The sequence below is a fragment of the Bidens hawaiensis genome, unplaced genomic scaffold, assembly GCF_021521415.1.
Source record: "Bidens hawaiensis isolate Kalapana, Puna unplaced genomic scaffold, B.hawaiensis_p1.1 tig00012834_1, whole genome shotgun sequence".
NCBI lineage: Eukaryota > Viridiplantae > Streptophyta > Magnoliopsida > Asterales > Asteraceae > Bidens > Bidens hawaiensis.
In genome coordinates this window covers 137,363-157,947 of record NW_027492070.1, presented here as the reverse complement: position 1 = coordinate 157,947, position 20,585 = coordinate 137,363, and the positions used below count along the sequence as shown (strand labels likewise).

The window sequence follows — 20,585 nt, the reverse complement described above, 5'->3', positions numbered from 1 at the left end:
TGTTTTTCCCTTCTTCGCATCTTGCGCATTCCCCATTCATCTCTTTATATTGCGTGTTTGCTTGTTGAATATAAGATATGCTTGCACGTTGAAATAAGAACAAGGTTGTAAGGAAATTATTATACTTAATCCTTGTCATATTGTAAGTGATTTTGCCATATCTTGATTATGTTGACACGTGCCTAGGCGTTTTCATTATCCCTCTTTTGCGCGACGTTATCGCGCATTTATTATATGGAATTATGAGTTTTTTAGCCTTTACGTATCAATATGTGTTGCTCAGATATCCATTACAATTGCATGCGCGACCTCGACTTGAAACCTTAACAACTATGTTTTGGCATTTGTTTTGCCTTAGTTGTGTTTAGGTATTTTTATGGTCAGGCTGCGCAGTATGTAGGATAGATGTTGTGAGTGATTTGAGCTAAGGCTCACATTATTGGGCTAAGGCCCTGACGTTTTAGAGTTAAGACTCATTAACGCGTTTGAGCTTGAAGCTCGCGCATGTATGTTTTACTTCGTTTTATTTCGTTTTGATGTCAATACAATGTTGTCATATTGCTCAAAATTAATAAAGGGAAGTGTGAAACATGTATGCAAAAGGTAATAGAATTGGGCTAAGGCCCTGACGTTTTAGAGTTAAGACTCGTTAACGCGTTTGAGCTTGAAGCTCGCGCATGTATGTTTTACTTCGTTTTTATTTCGTTTTGATGTCAATACAATGTTGTCATATTGCTCAAAATTAATAAAGGGAAGTGTGAAACATGTATGCAAAAGGTAATAGAATCCTCATTAAGAGAAGATAGCGCGTATCATTATTCATAATGGCTTAACAAGCCTTGATTACAAACTTGACATTTTTTACATGAAACATTTTCTAAGCTGTGCCGCGTTCCATGCGCGCGGGATCTTCTTTCCATTCAAATCTTTTAATGCGTATGCGCCTTTTCCCAATTCCTCCGAGACTTGGTAAGGTCCCTCCCAATTGGGGGACATTTTTCCCGGGGGTATCGCGCGGCTAGCTTCATTGTTTCGAAGGACAAAATCATTTTTCTTGAAGTGGCATTCTTTCACGCGCTGGTTATAATATTTTTCCAGTTTTTTCTTGTATTTGGCTTCACTGATGATAGCCGCCTCTCTGCGCCCTTCAAGTAAGTTGAGATCCAACCTCCTTTCGCGCTCGTTATCAATCTTGTTCATCATGAGCACTCTATGGGATGGGCATCCAATTTCTGCTGGAATCATTGCCTCCGTTCCATAGGTTAGGCTGAACGGGGATTCGCCATTGCTGGTTTTGCTTAATGTCCTGTGTGCCCACAGGACATTAGGTAGCTCTTCGACCCAAGAATGGGATTCTCCCTCCAACCTTTTCTTCAGCCCATTTAACAAGCTTTGGTTCGCGCGTTCCACTTGTCCATTCCCCTGAGGGTGATAAACTGAAGTGAAAATTTGGTTGATGCGCAATTCCTTGAGCCAGCTGGATATCTTCTTGTCAGTGAATTGTTTGCCATTGTCGCTCACAATTTCCATGGGCAAGCCAAAACGGCATATGATGTGGCTCCAGATAAACTGCTTCATCGCTTCGGCTGTGATTTTTGCTAGTGGCTTGGCTTCAACCCATTTTGTAAAATAGTCTACTGCCACTACCAAAAATTTTACTCGCCCAGGCGCTTGCGGTAGGGGACCCACAATATCGATTGCCCATTTGTGGAAAGGCCATGCGGAGGTCACCGGAATCAAGTTGTTCTTTGGCCGCATGGTGTTTGGCGCATAGCTCTGACATGCTTTGCATTTTTGGATCTCTTTTAAAGCGTCCAAGTACATGCCTGGCCAATAGTAGCCTGCGCTCATTGCCTTGGCAACCACCATGCGCGGGCCAGCATGAATTCCACAGATTCCTTCGTGTATCTCTCTGATCACATAGCTTGCTTCCTCAGCATCTAGGCATTTCATGAGCGGTCCAAGATAAGAGCGTCGATATAATGTGCCATCAAGGAGTTCATAGTTCTGCGACTTGTGTCTTATCTTCCTCGCCTGTGCGCGATTGTCCGGTACCTTTCCCTCCTTCAAGAATTCCATTATTGGAGTTATCCATGATGAAGGGGTTGTATGAGTTACAAGGACAGACTTCGCTACCACCGACGGGTTACTCATTACTTCTACCCTGACATCTTTACCAAAGTGATCGAAACTGGTTGATGCCATCTTGCTCAGCGCGTCAGCAGATTTGTTTTCACTGCGCGGAATATGAATGATTCTGAAGCTGTCAAATTGCCCGATGAGCTTTTTCGCCTGCTCTAGATACAGAGGCATGGTGTTCTCCTTGGCATCATAAAGGCCATTGACCTGTGCTGCTACCAAGTATGAATCAACATGGGCCTCTAGCTTTTTGACTCCGAATTTTTGCGCGATGCGCAGGCCAGCCAGCAGGGCTTCATACTCAGCCTCATTGTTGGTGCTTTTGAAGTCCAACCTGATGGCGTAAGTATATTCATGATTCTCTGGATCCACCAGTTTTAGGCCTGCGCCGGACCCTTCGTTGTTTGAAGCTCCGTCAGTGAACAATCTCCAAACATTTTCTTCATCATTGGCTCGCGGAGGGTCTGCCTCGCGCTGAGCCTCTTCAATTTTTCCTTCGGGGACTTCTGCAATGAAATCAGCCAAAACTTGTCCCTTTATTGCTGGGCGGGGCTTATAGGCGATCGTGTGTTCTCCTAATTCCAGCGCCCATTTTGTCAGCCTTCCCGAGAGTGCGGGGCGCCGCAAGACTTGCTGGATGTTGTAACCAGTCAGAACTTCAATGGGATGACCATTGAAATATCTATGAAGCTTGCGCGACGCGTGTGTTAGTGACAAAACTAACTTTTCCATGATGGAGTAGCGCGTCTCAGGATCTGTCAGCACCCGACTCACATAGTATATTGGCGTTTGGATTCCCTTGCGATCCACCAACAATACTGCGCCGATGGCGCTCTCTCCTGCTGATAGGTACAATGTCAAAGTTTCACCAGGAAGTGGAGCTGTGAGCGCGGGCAGATTTTTCAAATATTCTTTAATCTCACTGAAAGCTTGCTCGGCCTCAGGAGTCCACTTGAACTGGCTTTTCTTTAAGCAGTTTCTCAATGTATTGACAAATGGGGTAGATTTGCTTGCATGGTTCGCTAGGAACCTGTTGATTGATACCAATCTACCATTCAGCTTCTGAACTTCTTTCATGGTGGATGGCGAGGGCATGTCAAGGATGGCCTCCACCTTTTCAGGGTTCACCTTGAAACCATCCTTGGTGACCATTACACCTAGAAATTTTCCCTCTTGTACGCCGAAAGTGCATTTGCTCGGATTGAGCTTCATGTTAACTTCCTTTAGGCGCCCAAGGGTTTCCTCGATGTCTTTGAGCATCTGTTTTTCCTCCCTGCTTTTGATCACCAAATCATCCACATAGACTTCTAGGTTTCTTCCAATTTGCTCGTTGAAAACGGCATCCATAAGTCTTTGGTAGGTGGCGCCCGCATTCTTCAAACCAAAGGGCATTTTTGTGTAACAAAAAACACCCTTGTCAGTTCTGAAGGCGGTCTTGTCCTCATCTTGTGGTGCCATTTGAATCTGGTGATAGCCCTTGTAGGCATCCAGGAAACATTTGAGCTTGAATGGCGCCACGGAGTCCACCTTTGCGTCGATGTTTGGGAGGGTGTAACAATCTTTTGGGCACGCTTTGTTGAGGTCTTTGAAGTCAATGCACATCCTCCACGACCCGTTACTTTTCTTTACCATCACAGGATTGGCTACCCACGTCTGGTATCGTATCGGGCGGATGATGTTTGCGCGCAGTAAATCCTCAACCTGCTCATTCATGTCCCTCGCTTTCTCATCCCCCATGACTCTCTTCTTTTGAGCAATTGGCTCTACAGACTTGAACGTGTTGAGAGAATGTTGTGCCAGGTCTCGCGGAACCCCAGTCATATCAGAGTGTTGCCACGCGAAGACCGACATATATGCTGTGAGCAACCTTTTCATTCTCAACCTCGTGTCGTCTGATATCGTTGCGCCAATTGTGATTTTCTGCTCCAGGAATTTTGGGTTGAGAATCCATTCCTCTGGCGCGTTGTCTGCCATTGGAAGCTTCATTCTCCCCTCCCGCGGAGTACTTGTCACTGCACACAAATGATCCCGGTATACAAAAGTTACACCTGTTGGTGTTGGGAACCCCAACGCGCCGTGCGCTGGCGACGGTATGGCGTTGAATTGGGCAATCGTTTCCCTACCCAAGATCATATTGTGGCAAGAAGTGGTGGGCAAGACCAGGAAGTTAACAACTTCGGCTCGCTTGTGTTTCTCATCCCCCATGGTTAGTTCAAATTGTATTTGACCTAGGGGATGAATGATTTCATTTGAAACACCAGAGATTGGTGCATTCACAATTTCAAGCCTTGCTTGGTCTGCCGGATCCAGTTTCCTGAAACATTGCTCATACATGATGTCTGATTCGCTGCCAGTGTCCACCAGGACTTTTGACACTTCATAATGAGCAATGTGTGTAGTGATGACAAGAGGACTGCTGATGGAAGGGCCTCCCCTGATTCTTGGGAAGATGACTTGTTGCTCGCGCCAATCTCCTTGGATTTGCGCGCTTCTCTTTCTTGATATTTGCCCTTGCCTTCCTCCCTCGGCTACACAGATTCTTTTGTACTTTTTGCTGGCTGAGGCTCCTGATTGTTCATTTTCTGGTCTTGAGTTTTTTACCAGGTGAGCCAGCTTGCCTGATTTCACATCGTTTTCAATTGCATCCTTCAAGTGGTGGCATGCATCAGTGTTGTGTCCTGTGGACTTGTGAAACTCACAGTACTTGCCACTGTCTGATGGTCCCTTGTAGTGTAGTGGCTTGGGGCTTTTGAATTGGACATTCTCAGTGCTTAACACCTGTGAAGGCGTTTTAGTGAGGGGAGTCCATATTCTTGGCAGAGGTCTGTTAGGATCTCTGCCGCCTTCCCTCTTGTCACCCTCCCCGCGATTACGAACATCTTTTTGGGGCTGGGGAGAGCTTGGTTGCGCCTGCTTTTCTGCGGAAGAAAAACTGGTTGGTTGCAACCTGGACCATACAGAGTTCTGTTTGCCCCTTTTTTCGTTGCTGCGCGGTGACTCAGCTTGATGCGCTCTTTCTCTTGCCCTATCTTGGGCAATTTGTTTTTCATTTCTCGCGAAGACTCGCGATGCTTCCATTAGTTTGGCCCAAGTGGTGGGCATGCCATCTCTGCTTACGAGAGCTCGGCGGAGTTGATCGCTGCGCGCGCCTTGTATAAAGGCCACGCGCAGGAGTTGCTCGGTTATACCTCCAATTGCCAGAGACTCCTGATTGAAACGTGTTATGTAGTCTTCAATCGTTTCATCATTCCTGCGCACGCAGTGCATGATGTCATCAGGGTCGCGCGTGTGTCTGCGATGCTGTACGAAGTGGGCTTGGAACTTTTCCAATAGTTCCTCGAACCCATCGATTTGCCCAGTCGGCAAGCTCTCGAACCAGACACGCGCCGCGCCCGTGAGGCAGCGAGCAAACATGTGACACCATGTTGGCATCGTCCAGCTCTCTAGGTTTCCCGTGTTGTAAAAACCTTGCAAGAAATCATCTGGATCTGTTGTGCCGTCATATTTTCCCAAACCACTTGGCATCTTGGTTTTGTGCTGGATGGGAGCCTTCGCGATGCGCTCAGTGAACTTTGAATGTTTCACCAAGATGGCTGGTCTGTACGGTGTGGTTACGTCCACTTGCCCTCTAACTGGTGGGCTGTACGGTATGTGCAGATCCAGATCGGCTCTGGCGTCCAGGCGCCATGTTCACGGGCGCGCGGAGCTGTGAGCCTCCTGCATGAGTATCTCGCGTCTTCCTCATGCTGTGCACTTCCTCATCACTAAACTCAGTGTGTGCAGTGTGAACAGAATGTCCTTCTTCCGGCGCGCGCGCCCTTTTTGTTCCATGAACGGTTTGCTTATCAAACGCTTGCTTTTGTGTTTTGTGTTTGACCTGCTCATTGTACTTGTCCATTAGACGCCTTTGCTCGTTTATGAGCCATTCTTTAGGGTCATTTGTTTCATCTTCTGGACCCATTGGTCCTTTTTGTTTCGCGCCGGCAAGATTTTGTAACGTTAGATCGTCTGGAGGAGTTTCAGTCTGGCCATGAGGAGTTGTGATGAAGGGACGGTTACTGGTGGTGCGCGTAGAATCACGCGGCCCCCTCAGAAACTGCTGTCCCTCATTAACATCCTCACGTTCAATATCCTCCAGAACTTGATCAACGTTACGAACGCCAGAAACCATGGTGAAATTTTTTTTTTTTTATATAGATCTGATGAGATCTTGTTGCCGTTGTAACAGTGGATGGCGCCAATGAAGGAACGTGAATCGACTCACTGGTGGACGATCTACTTTCCTCGGGTGTGATTATGCTTTTTCACTGATGGTTCTCTTGGATCTGGGTTCTTCCACCTACAAAATGAACAGCACCGTCAACTTACCCCTCAGAAAGGGACAGAGGGGTCCTCTTTGGGGTAACCCTCCGGTGTGAGAATAAGTGTTTGTAGGAGAAGATAATAATGTGAGAGTAAGGAAAATGGAGTGTATTGCTTAATAGCTGAATACTCTGTAATTGGATGTAATTGAGTGTGTTACTGGCTGTAACTGAGTGTATAATTGGATCCCTCTCCTTGTGGAGTTGATGCTGTATTTATAGTGCTAGGGTTTCCACTGATTGGGCTAAGACCCAATTAGGGTTTTGTTGGCCTCCTCCAATTGATTTGCGCCACGTGTCCTTGGGGACACCTGGTGCTTTTTCATTGGTTATAATCACGTGGTAGCACATGGGTTATGCTGAGTTGTCCACCTTTCATTTGGCAGCTGTCAACATCAGCATATTCTTATTCCTTAAAAAGATACCTTCTGGAAGGTTGTCTGACGTGCACAATCAAGGTTGCCCTAATCCTGATTTGGATAAGGACGAGGTTGATTATGTGCATGTGTGATATGCGCCTATCCTGAGGATGCGCGAGGTCTTCTCTTTATTCTCACGCGCAGATGTTTCATGCGCATATGTGATGCACAAGCATGTGATATGCGCCACGCGCATATGTGATATGTGTGAGCATATGTGATGCGTGAGCATATGTGATGCCTGAGCATGTGTGATGCCTGAGCATCTGTGGTGCCTGAGCATGTAATGCCTGAGCATGTGATTCCTGAGCATGTGATATGCGTGAGCATATGTGATATGCGCCATGTGCATAGGTTTTAGCTTTGTGCCTTCATAATGTCTTGTTTTCAAGACTCTTCTGTATCTTGTGGGTTGACCCGCCTCGCTCGGTGTTGAGGCGGGTACATACCTCTTCAATCACCAATTAAGTGAGAAATGGCCACGGCCACCGCGATTCCACCACACGCAAAATGATTGACTTGAACACCAAGAAGATTGGCTCTTTTATTAGGAGATTGTTGCCACCACGACAAGCCATCAACGAAAAGTTGGCCAACAGTGTCATCATCGTCGCTCATATGTTGGGACATATTCATCTGGCTATCGTGTTTGGCTATAACAAACACAACTCCCTCATCGTTACAAAGCGTGTAAGGTGATGTTGGTGAGTGTAACGTACCAGCAAACGGATAGTATCTGGTTAGGCTTTGTGACAATGATTCCTTCATCTTCCGCACTTTGTCATCAAGGGTTAAACTGCAAAGTTTATCGTTTGGATAGTAGAAAATTAGCGAAACATAGTAATGTGAGTTGTACATATCATACTTGGAAAGATTATAAATTCGTAGATGAGATGGTGTTGGAGATGATGGCTTGATTAGTTCTCGAGAAATGATGGTGTGATGTTGCCTTCCTTCGAATCCTAGGATGTTCCTTATCATTGTCATCAACTTTTAACGAAAAGATTTTTATTTTTTTTTATTTTAAACATGTAATTGCAGATTAAACGTAGTTAGCTATATATAGTGCCACCAGGTTGCATATATTTGTTTATCATCCTTATCAGTGACAATCTTATTAGTTAATGATCATTATTTTTCCATACTTTTTATCCCTAGAAGGGAACCTTGAAAGCCCCTTTGTTTCTTTTTAGTTTTGGAATGAGAAAAGACAATAAAAAGTGAAACCACTTTTTTTTTTTTAATTAGAAAAACAATAAAATAGACATTGACCAAAAAGTTATTCAAAATAAGGATGAAAATCTTACTTTTCAAACTAGTAAATAAAGAAAATACATTGGGCATGTTAAGACACAAAAGTTAGGCTTCGTTAACAACCAGTACCGACACTAAAAACTACAAAAAATTAATAGGGAAAAGGGTAGGGGTTTTTTTGTTTGTTTTCTAAATAGTCCGGAAAGAATATTTACCAAGGTACATGTTAAGATGCAAAGGGAGACAAAAATAAGAAATGTGTAAAGAATTTGTGCGTGACAAAAAAATAAAAAAACCTATATATATATAATACAATAATTATAACTCAAATATAAATAAAAAACGAAAAAATAGATGTTTACTCGACTTTCTTGTTAAAAAAACAAAAAAGACATAATGTTGAGAAAAAAAGACACAATGACATAAATAAACAAAAAAAAATCATAATGATAAATAAAAAAAGACACAATAGATCGCAAAACACAACACAATATCGAACAAAATATAACACAATGTTGAACAATATAACACAATATTAAGAAAAATCACACAAATTTTAATGAAAAAAGACACAATTAATAACGAAAATAAAACAAAAAACACGCGATAAATAACAAGATACAATTATCTTTTTTCCTCAATGTTGTATCATTTTTTTATAAAGAGGAAGGCGGGGGGGGGGGGGGGGGGACGTTTTTGTTTTACTTTTTTTTAAAATTTGAGTTATGATTTTTTAAATCAGTTTTTATTATTTTTTTACAGTTTTCATTTTAGCCAAAAGTTTTCTCATCCTCTTATTTTTGTTTCATTTTGTAGAATAATCGGACCCTGCTTACCAATTAGGTTATTTGAAAAATATTTATCAAAGTATGAATTTTACAAAATAGAAATCGGCTTATTCGAAAACACCAATCATTTACATAAAGAAATCGGCTTAGGCTATGTGTAGTGGATGAGCTACAAAATAGGGCGTTATGAACCATGTGGTGCCCAGTTAGCAAATGATTGGTTATGTATATATATAACACACACACTAATATAATAATAATATTAATTTCTTCCTCCTCCGGCGACAAAACCCTCCCGCCCCGCCCCTTATCGCCCCAAAATCGCCTAGGGGGCGATGTTCCCCTCCAAATTCGCCCTATTAGGCTATGCGTAGTGGAGGGGCTACAAAGTTGGGCGTTTTGCGCCGTGTGGCGCCCAGTCAGCAAGGGGTGAGAATTTATTTTTGAGGTGTAATGGTGTAGGAGGTACAATAGTAATAATATATATATATATATATATATAGAGAGAGAGAGAAAATGGTTCAAATAAGAATAAGGAGTTTTCTATGAATTGTAAGAACCAACACATTTTTGACATTTGGCATTACAAACTATGATGAAAGAACAGTTCTAGGAAACTATGTCGGTTATTGGTAATTTTAAATCTTAACCATTGATTAACATGATCCAATGGTTATGATTTATTCTTAGTCTTCCTAGAAAACTACTTATTTTTAGGATAACCCTCCAATATATATATATATATATATATATATATATATATATATATATATATATATACACACACATATAGGTATTGGATCATTTCAGAAGTTTTTTTATAGCGAGAAGTGAAGGTGTAACTCCATTAATCCCTAATTTCACTCCCTTTCTCATGTGTAGGTGCGTTGTGTATGTGCATATGTATGTGTGTAGGTACGTATGTTTGTATATGTCTACGTATGTTTATATATGTGTATGTATATTTGTATGTGTGTAGGTACATATATTTGAATGTGGCTCGATACATTTATATGTTTGTAGGTTGGTTTGAATGTGTAATTAAGACATAAATACAACCAACCTACATATATGTATGTAACATCATATGAAAGGGAGTGAAATTAGGGATTAATGAAGTTATACATTCACTTCTCGCACTTCTCGCTGTAATATCACTTCTCGCAAGATCTATCCCCTATATATATATATATCACACATACAAAATATAATAATAATAAATGAAACAAGGAAGCAGCGACAACTATACATCGCCCCTCCACATTTCGCCCCAGTTTCGCCTCTTTGTAGCCCAGGGGGCGATGTTCGAGCCCATTGTCGCCCAAAATCGCTCAAACCCAAACCCCACTACACATGACCTTAGGGATGGCCTTATAGGAGTGTGATGGTTGTTCCTTGATTCATGGGGTGGGCCCATCACTTGCAATATTATGTGGATCATATCAAGAAAATAATTATTGGTCAGTCCAGATGGAAATTGTTGTAACTGTATGTTTTGATCGTGTATCATAAAATTGGGCTTTGATTTACACTTGGTGTTAATATCTAATTATTTATTTTAATTATAAAACTAGAAATGTAAAATAAGAAAAAAAAATTAGAAGTATATATGGCTCCGATAACACTAAGAACCCGATCTTATTCTTCACAGTGACTCCTATATCAAGTTTCACATGTTTCATGCTATATTTAATAATTGAGACTCGCTACGTGAACGAATAAGTACCTACCAAGCGCACAATACTTTGAACTGAAAATAGGGGAATTAGTTATAGAATGATTCGATCATCCCTATTTGTTTGTAGTAAACGAGGTATCCCATCGGTCTAAGAACACTGATTCTCTTAATTGCTAGATGAACGTTTGGGGGTAACCTCCCAACCACCACATTGTTAATAACAATGTTAAACATATTGGTTTCTAAAGTCTTATGGCCTCCGGACCAAACACAAGCATAAATAAACACAATGAAAATTGTTTTAAACTAAACCCAACCAGATAAACAAAGATAATAATAGGCCCGATTCGGTTATGATGTGATTAAGCCGGGCTACAAATTCAAAACTAGTTAATTTTGACAGAATGAAAGCAGTTCCTCGTCAGTCTGAAATCTTTCCATGTCTTGTGTTTCTAAAGTCACCCATGCTTCAATACCATCTCCACAAGGAGTATCTATTAGAAAGGAGCCAACACTTTTCCTCGGTCTAAATGTTAAACATGCAACTGCGGGATTACCCCATCCGAAATCCACTTTGTTAAATGGAAGCCCGCATAAGCTTGAACACGAAAATTCTTTGTATTTTTCTATACCTTCTTCTTTACTTAATCTTGACACGATTGAATCAATGCTTTCACTAACCTGTTGCAGACTTTTGACACCTTCAAGTTCCATCTTCCCTTTTTGTATCTTGGAAACCAACACATGTAATGACGTTTCACTGTCATGTTTGGTCATGACCAAAACACCCAACCCCAAATTTCCCACAGCTGTTTGCGGCAGCTTTGGCACAAATTTACTTCGCAGATTCACAGGAAAGGTTAAAAGAGATTTCTTATGTCCTATGGCCCATGTTTTGTATAACAGAGAAGTCAGTACTTCGACTCGTGTGGGTTTATTTATAGATATTGTTGATCCATCTTCCACCGTTGCAAGGACCTTATTCTTGAGGTCACTTAGTTTTGAATTGGTGAACACGAATTTTCTAGTGACAGGATTGGCACACGTTGTATGCAAAACAACATCTTCCGAGGGTGGTGCATGAAAATCAGTTGTAGGATGCACTTGAATAGAATAAGGGTTAAATGGAAGTACGTTTTTGTGATCAAGAGAACTGTAGCGTGTCACCGAAGCCCAGTGACTCATGAGTGAGCCAAAAGTACAACCATCACCAATTAAGTGAGACATAGCCAATGCCACTGCGATTCCACCACACGCAAAATGATTGACTTGAACACCAAGAAGATTGTCTCTTTTATTAGGAGGGTGTTGCCACCAGGATAAGCCATCAACAAAAAGTTGGCCAACAGTGTCATTGTCATGTTGGGACATGTTCATTTGGCTATCGTGTTTGGCTTCAACAAACACAACTCCCTCATCGTTACACTGCGTGTAAGGTGATGCCGATGAGGGTAACCTGCAGGCAAATGGATAGTATCGTGTTAGGCTATGTGACATGATTCCTTCATCTTCTGCACTTTGTCATCAAGGGTTAAATTGCAATGTTTATCTTTTGGGTAGTAGAGAATTAGCGGAATATAGTAATGTGTGATGAACAAATCAAGCTTGGACAAGTTATAAGTCCGAAGATGAGATGGGGTTGGAGATGAGGGTTTGATCATTTCCCTAGAAATAATGGTGTGATGGCGCCTTCCTTCGAATCCTAGGATGTTCCCTGTCATCATTATCAACTTTTTACGGGATGTTTTTTTTTAATCTTGTAACCACAGATTAAATATAGATAGCTATATATAGTGCCACAATGTTGTATATATTTAATAATCATCCATAGCCATTACTAAGTTATCAATTAATGATCATTATTTTTTGATACTTTTTATCCCAAGACCACATTTTTTGTTAGTTTGTTTTTTCATTTTTTTACAATAAAAAGATAATAAATGTGTAACCACTTTTTTAACAGAAATATTTTTAAATAGGCATTTACCAAAAAGTTATTCAATATATAGATGAAAATATTACTTTTCAAACTAGAAAATAAAAAAAACACACCTAAGACATTTAAGTTTTGTAGACACCACATGGACCATCACTAAAAACTATGAGTTTCTTTTCACCAAAATAGGATGTACACATTCACATCTCATCGAGTTTTTTACCAAAATAGGGAAGGGGAAAAAGTATTTACCAAAATTGATGAATTAAAAGTTATTTATCAAAATGAGTTTTTTCTTGTTATCTCATACCTAATTTATTGATTAAAATTATTTCTATATAAAAAGATAGATAAAGAAATGAATTAATGATAATAAAACCTATGTTTTTTTATCTACTTTAAAACAAAATTATTAAAAAAAATGTTTTCGGAAACTGACTTTTGTATTCATATTATTTATTTATCAAAACTAATTTAAAATAAAAGTCATGTCCTCGTATTATTCATTATTTTCTTTAATTCATTATTGTTTTTTCCTTTGTTTTTTTTCTTCTAGCCTTTTCTTTTTATATTGGGCACAATATGATTTGATAGTACCACTATTTTATAATAGAAATACAAATTTTCTTTTGGTTGTTTTTATGGTCAAAACTTTTGTATGAAAACAACTTTTTACAGTGTTGTTTTCTTTTAAAAATTCGTATTAATCATTATGCTATAAATAATATACGTGAAAAATAACTTACAGTCGGTAACTTTAAAAATAAAAACATAATACATGGTATTTTTCTCAACATTCAATTATAAATTTTGTTGAATACAAAGTTGTATTCAAACTAGAGTATTTTTTATTATCATTATAAGCTATACGATTATCGGTACTTTATCAGTATCATGACGAACTAAACCGATTTTGGATAAACAACTTCGATACCAGTATCGACATTACTCAAACCGATTCCAACTAAACAATATCGATACCAATATCAATATCAAATCCAATTCAATATTTGAAAATTCCTATATAAGAAAAAAAAGCATGAAGAAATCAACGAAAATAACATATAATAAAGCAATTAAAAACGAAAACAATTTTCTTTTGCTTTAAATCGTTTTGTTAACTAAAAATATGAATATAAATAAGAGTTTCCGAGAATATTTTTTTAATAAGCTTGATATAAACATTTTAATTCATTTTTTATGTACTTTACTTATATAGAAGCTTTTAATAGAAAATATAAGATTAGAAGTGAGAAAATATAAGTCAAAAAAACTCATTTTGGTAAATACTTTTCAATTAATCTATTTAGGTAAATACTTTTTCCTCCTCACCCATTTTAGTAAAAAACTCCATCTCATCCACTATCTTCCACCTAATAATTCTACTTAAAAAAACCATACTTTTAAAATTTATTTACTAACTCAAATACTCAACATTGATTTAGAAAATAAATACGCACCACACTTTTCATATATATGTGGAGAGTACATCGTACATCACTTTCACTTTATTTGCTGAAATCACTTAAAATACTTATTATTAAAATTTCTGCGTTTATAATATGCAAATTTATATTGGCGTCATAAAATTTATAACCTCTAATAAAAAACTATAAGTTTCGTCACGTACCCTTACTCTCTTAAACCACCAATAAAATCCGCTACCTGGTTTAGATTTCTCGTGAATTCTTTCTAACCCGCCCGACACGATCGTTAATTCACTCTCCAAACGCTAATCGCTTTCCATCCACCGCTTACTCTATACAGGATTTTGTTTTTCACAATTTGTATTCTCCTACCTTATTGAAATCGATTGATATATGACGTAGTTTATGTTCACATATAATTTTGTGTTTGACATTTTTTGTTTCATTATTCTCTTCAGGGGTAACATGTACTTTTAAAGGGGCATTTCTTGCGACTTTGAGCTACATGTAAGTAGAGGTGTACAAACCGGTATAAAACACTAAACAGGTTTAGGTTGAAACCGGTTCGGTTTAGTCAACAAAAGTCAAAACTGGTTTATGATTGGTTTTGGTTTGGTTTGGTTAACCAATTTTACGGTTTTTTATGGTTTTCGGTTTGGTTAACCAATTTCGGTAGAGAGAGTTACAAATTGGTTCCAAACTTACTGTTTCAATCGGTTCCAAACCAGTTTCTACATAATATGTTTCAAAGCGCTTTGATTTATGTTTGATTTTCGTGTCGATTTAGTTAACTTTTTTTTTTCACCCACCTCTACTTGTAAGTGAGACTTTTAATACTTGCAATCTATTTACATGGGTAACCCGTAATAAATATAGTTGATTTAATTTGTTACTAGATCCATTTAACTTTTAAAATTCAATCACCAATATTTTCATCACACTCAAATTCATCTCTTGAACACAAATCTATTTAAATGGTTTTGGGCGCGTGGGGCGGATATGATCTGGTATTTAGTTAACTCGTTTCGTTTTTGTAGTTTGGGGTTTATGGGGGTTCCAAGTTCGACTCAGTTTGTGAGGTTGAAGATTGGATCAGAAGATACTGTTCAAATTCCTTATGTAGGTGTTGTTATTATTAGATGATAGAATCGCTAAACAGATCGTGTTCGTGGGTTTATGTGTCGAACCCAACACTAACCTGAAAGTTTTACATGACACGAACCTTGAAAATCGCGTAATACACATGAATACAAAATACTGACAAGACAAGTGTATTATTGGTGGTTAAACCCATCATGTTTAAACCGAAAACAGAATTTATTAAATTTCTCTTTTTTGCGTATTAAAACTTTCAATTGTAAATCAGTATTATATAAAACCATAAAGTTACAAGAAAATCAAGAAAAACATTACCAATCAGTATTATATAAAACCATAACTTTTCTTTCTTCAGTCTCTAATACCTCTCTCAGATACTCAGTATGATCCGACTCGCTCTTTGAATAAATCAATAAATCATCAATGAAAACGATAACTGACTTATCCAACATCGGCCGGCACACCCTATTCATCATATCCATAAATGCTGCAGGAGCATTCGTTAGACCGAATGACTTCACGAGGAACTCGTAGTGTCCATACCGCGTCCAAAACGTTGTTTTAGGGATGCCTGCCTCCTTCACTTTTAGCTGATTATAGCCTAATCTGATATCTATTCGGGAGAACCAACTTGAACCTTGCAGTTGGTCAAACAAATCATCAATCTGGTGCAACAGATATCTATTTTTCATCGTAAGCTTGTTCAACTCGCGATAGTCAATGAACATTCTCATACTTCCATCCTTCTTCTTAACAAATAACACCGGTGCACCCCACGGGGACACACTTGGTCTTATAAAACCTTTGTCGAGGAGTTCTTACAGCTAGGACATCAATTCCTTCATCTCAGACAGTGCTAGACAGTAAGGCGCTTTCACAACGGGCAGGGCTCCTGGTACTAAATATATCTGAACTTCTATCTCTCGCTTAGGTGGCAACCCTGGAAGATCCTCAGGGAATAATTCTGGGTTGTCGCACATGATAGGAAGATCTTTCATTTTTTTATTTTTAAAACTAGATGATTAATTATGTATTTTTTTTATTTGGATAAGTATCCGTCGACGTAGCTTCACAATAAACTAATTTTATACACGTCCCAGTACGGGTTTTTGAAAGAAACAACAATGTAACTTACCAAACATGTCCACCAAAATAAACTTACAAACCGACTGAAAATTTAAAAACGTAACAAAAACATATAACATTGTCGATTTTAGAAAAACATGACCACAGACTACTTGTTAACTTTTAACATATATTCATTCACAAATTCACATGAAAAGATAGATGGAAGAAATTTAATCTGTGAACTCTCAAGTATTTGCAATGGTATGATCAAGGTGAGCAACATGGTAAACTCTTAATCCTAAGTAATGTAGATTGTAATCGTTCTTTCTTGAGCGTCATGACTTCAAATGTGAACCACCAAATTGCATAACCTCAAAGCGAGCACGTGCAACATGTCTCCCAATCCAAATCCTCCATTTTACCTCTATTTTTGACCCATGAGAGGCGTTTAATGTATTCTTTTACCTCTATTCACCGATGCTTTCGTCTTATTAAATAGTGACTAATTTCTTGTCTTTAACACCACATGTAGTAAGTATAATTGCTTGTATTATACCTTCTTTTTTATCTTTTTTGACCCTTATGTTTATGTGTTTGTTGAGAAGGTCACGTACCTCGCGTATATTGTAGGAACTCGACACCAATTACTTATAAATTACCAAACAACCGAGGTCATATAGCAAGTGATTAAAATATGTTCCACCAATTCAAGCGTATATTGGTGAAATTCGGCACCAAATCGGCACCAATTACACAACGGAAAATATTCGTTGCTTCTAATACAACCATTATGAATCTTAATTTGTTCAAACTTTAAACATGGGGTTTTAAGACATATTGGTTTCTAAATTCCCGCAAACATAAAAACACACAATATAAATTATTTCGAAATAAACCTAACAAGATAAACAAACATAATAATAGGCCCAATTTGGTTGAGGTGTCATTAGAACAACAAAAACTAGTTAATTTTGACAAAATGAAATCAGTTCCTTGTCATTTTGAAATCTTTCCATATCTTCTTTTTCTAAAGTCACCCATGCTTCAATACCGTCTTCACTGGGAGTATCCATCAACAAGGAACCAATACGTTTTGTCGGTCTAAACGTTATACTTGCAACTGCTGGATTTCCCCATCCGAAATCCACTTTGTCAAAAGGAAACCCACATAAGCTCGAACACAAAAAACACTTATAATCTTCTAAACCTTCTTCTTTACTTAATCTTGACATGGCCGAATCAATTCTTTCACTAGCCAGTTGCATACTTTTGACACCTTCAATTTCCATCTTCTGTTTCTGTATCCGGGAAACCAACACATTTAATGATGCTTCACTTTCATGTTTGGTCGTGACGAAAACACATGTCCCCAAATTTCCCACAGCCGTTTGCGGCTGCTTTGGCACAAATTTATTTCACACATTCACAAGAACAAGTAAAATAGATTTCTTAACTCCAGTGGCCCATGTTTTGTATAATAGAGAAGTCAATACTTCAACCCGTGTAGGTTTGTTTATAGATAGTGTTGATCCACCTTCCGCCGTTTCAAGAACCTTATTCTTGAGGTCACTTAATTTTGAGTTCGGGAACACGAATTTTCTAGTGACATGATTGACACACCCTGTATAGAAAACCGAAGCTTGTGGGGGAGGTCCATGAAAATCGGTTGTAGGCTGGACTTGAATAAAATGAGGCTTATATGGAAGTACATCTTTGTGATCAAGGGAACCATAACGTGCTACCGAAGCCCAATGACTCATGAGTGAGCCAAAAGTACAACCATCACCAATTAAGTGAGACATGGCCACTGCCACCGCGATTCCACCACACGCAAAATGATTGACTTGAACACCAAGAAGATCGGTTCGTTTATTAGGAGAGTGTTGCCACCAGGACAAGCCATCAACAAAAAGTTGGCAAACAATGTCATCATCTTCACTGACATGTTGGGACATGTTCATTTGGCTAACGTGTTTGGCTTCGACAAACACAACTCCCTCATCGTTACATTGCGTGTAAGGTGATATCGGTGAGTGTAACCTGCCAGCAAACGGATAGTATTGTGTTAGGCTATGTGACAACGATTTCTTCATTTTTTGCACTTTGTCATCGGGGTTAAACCGCAAATTTTATCGTTTGGGTAGTACAAAACTAGCGGAACATAATGATGTGGGATGAATTGATCAAGCCTAGAAAGATTATAAGTTTGGAGATGAGATGGGGTTGGAGAAGAGGGCTTGATTATTTCTTGAGAAATAATGGTGTGAAATTGCCTTCTTCCGAATCTTAGGATCTTCCCTATCATTTTAATCTTATAGCTGCAGATTAAAACTAGATAGTTATATATAGTGCCAACATGTTGTATACATTTATTTATCATTTATAGTAGTTACAATCTTATCATTAAATATTAAATGATCATTATTTTTGTTTGCTTTTAATCCCTAGAAGGGAACATGAAACCACTTTGTTTCTTTTTTCTATTTTTGAACGACAAAAAAGTCATATAAAGTGAAACCAGTTTTTAATTAGGAAAATTTTAAAATAGCCATAAATGTGGATGAAAATATTACTTTTCAAACAAGTAAATGACTAAAATACACCGATCATGTTAAGACACAAAAGTTAGTTTAGACTATACATAATTGCATAATAAGAAATAAAAACTAAACCGAACATGTTTCGGTAAACTTTTTTGTTGGTTCTTATGAATGCATCGAAACTGAAAAACTTTACGCCCAACGCAACGGGTTGTTTTATATCACTAGTAGATCGATAGTATTATAAATAATTATTGAACCAACACAAGCCTACTACTAGGGATGTTATAAAAACATCTCCCCATTTCTACCCAACATCAGCCATGTCAATTCGAGTGCCAGCACTCAATGAGGGCTCAAGATATTCAAACACCAGAATGTATACTATACACATGTCATCTTACATATGTCTAATATCTCTATGAGTCGAATAGATCTTTACGATTCATATAGATCAATACCACCCATACAGGCTTATACTATTTGTTCTATACTACTTGTATTGTTCTTTACGACTCGTATGATTCTTTGAAATCATCAAACCTTATATCTCCACAGACTTGTCGGGTTGGTAAAGCCGGCCTATACAATCTTTATATCTATACAACTTCTACAAGTGACAAGTAGAATATGATATCTGGGTTTGGGGATGGTCCCTTACCATATCCTGATGTGTTAGGTTGGAGGGGGTGGAAGCGGGTAACCCGAGTTTGTGGGAACACTGCTGTCATCCCATAAACATTGCCGTCGGGTTCAATTTCTGTGTGATAAACCCGGAATGGCTATATTCCCCTATTTATTTCACCATTTTGCATTAATAATTTCCAAAAATATTCACCCATCTCTTCCAATTTCTTACACACTCTCTACAAACAAAAAACATAACATTGTTATCAGTCCCAAACATTATGTTTATCCGTTTGCCGGCAGGTTACAACATCTTGGCACCGCTAGACTAGAGACTTTCCTTGTTAGCAAGTGGGATTTCGAAATTATTAATTGTTAAGTTCATGTAATATTTTCATCTCCAATGACCAAACCTAACTAACCTTGTTTTGAGTTAGTTACAATTATGACCTCCGTGTTTGCTTCTTCCCTCCTCTTTCGCTTCTTCCGAAGGGTGCCACTCCGCATAAGGTCTCCCTTCCAATGCAACCATTCGGAAGGGCACTGCTAAGTAGCTCTACAACCGCTTTAATACTACCCAGTTAAAGATGGTCCTACATAAAAACCACCAAAAGTAGTAAATATTTACTTCTGAAACCCATCCCACCATCGACTCGGTTCATTAGTTCAGACAACTAACGCTATAACCAAACCACTCAAATAAGGACGCCTCAGTATTCTTTAACTAGACGACTTTCCAATCCAAATACAATAGCAATGATAAAACCACACTCAATTGACTTCTCACCAGCATAATTAATTCCATACTAGTTATAGTAAAAACTAATTTAATCGGAGTCTTTAAAGCCATTTTTTCACGAAATCATTTTCTAGAACGCGTACTTTCTTTGTGTTTAGACCACCGCATTCCCCAAACTGAAGAATCTTGTTGCCTCACTTTGACCAGACTATGTTGTTTTAACCGGATCCACTCTAGCTTCAGGAGTTTAGCTCGGTCGTTTCCCCGCGAAATTATACCGCCAACCGCCAACCACCACTTACTAATCGTTGTGCCGCCACAAAAAACAAAAATCTCTTACGTAACACACAGTAGACAAAAACAAAGGTAAGCTCGGGATTCAAACTGACAACCTCACAAGGTCTAGCTCAAATAATTCACTGCCATAATTTATCAAAATAATACAAATAAATATTAAACTTGGGTCATCACCAAATAACCACTCAAGTCTTCGGACCGCTAAACCACAAGT

General features: G+C 38.7%; 3 protein-coding genes across 3 annotated transcripts; all 3 read right to left on the bottom strand.

Moving 5' to 3' along the window:
* Positions 1-7,372: 7,372 nt before the first annotated feature.
* LOC143542340 (akuammiline synthase 1-like) lies at positions 7,373-7,900 on the bottom strand. The gene has a single exon (XM_077034948.1). It carries the CDS (start codon positions 7,898-7,900, stop codon positions 7,373-7,375), a length of 528 nt encoding a protein of 175 aa, XP_076891063.1.
* A 3,129-nt stretch (positions 7,901-11,029) lies between these two features.
* Positions 11,030-12,136, bottom strand: LOC143542339 (17,18-epoxy-17-hydroxycur-19-ene N-malonyltransferase-like). Its single transcript, XM_077034947.1, has one exon. The coding sequence runs from the start codon at positions 12,134-12,136 to the stop codon at positions 11,030-11,032; it is 1,107 nt and encodes a 368-aa protein (XP_076891062.1).
* Positions 12,137-17,133: 4,997 nt separating this feature from the next.
* Positions 17,134-18,261, bottom strand: LOC143542337 (diaboline synthase-like). The gene is made up of 2 exons (XM_077034946.1): positions 17,662-18,261; positions 17,134-17,562 (listed from the first exon to the last, which is right to left on the bottom strand). Exons 1-2 carry the CDS (start codon positions 18,259-18,261, stop codon positions 17,134-17,136), a joined length of 1,029 nt encoding a protein of 342 aa, XP_076891061.1.
* Positions 18,262-20,585: the final 2,324 nt, after the last annotated feature.

Bases quoted from the DNA above. Each gene is read 5' to 3' on its own strand.
- LOC143542339 (XM_077034947.1), bottom strand. From the start codon at position 12,136: ATGTCACATAGCCTAACACGATACTATCCATTTGCCTGCAGGTTACCC.
- LOC143542340 (XM_077034948.1), bottom strand. From the start codon at position 7,900: ATGATAAGGAACATCCTAGGATTCGAAGGAAGGCAACATCACACCATC.
- LOC143542337 (XM_077034946.1), bottom strand. From the start codon at position 18,261: ATGAAGAAATCGTTGTCACATAGCCTAACACAATACTATCCGTTTGCT. The intron at 17,563-17,661 runs GTATTGACTTCT...GTGCCAAAGCAG, and splicing joins ACAAACCTACACGGGTTGAA to CCGCAAACGGCTGTGGGAAA.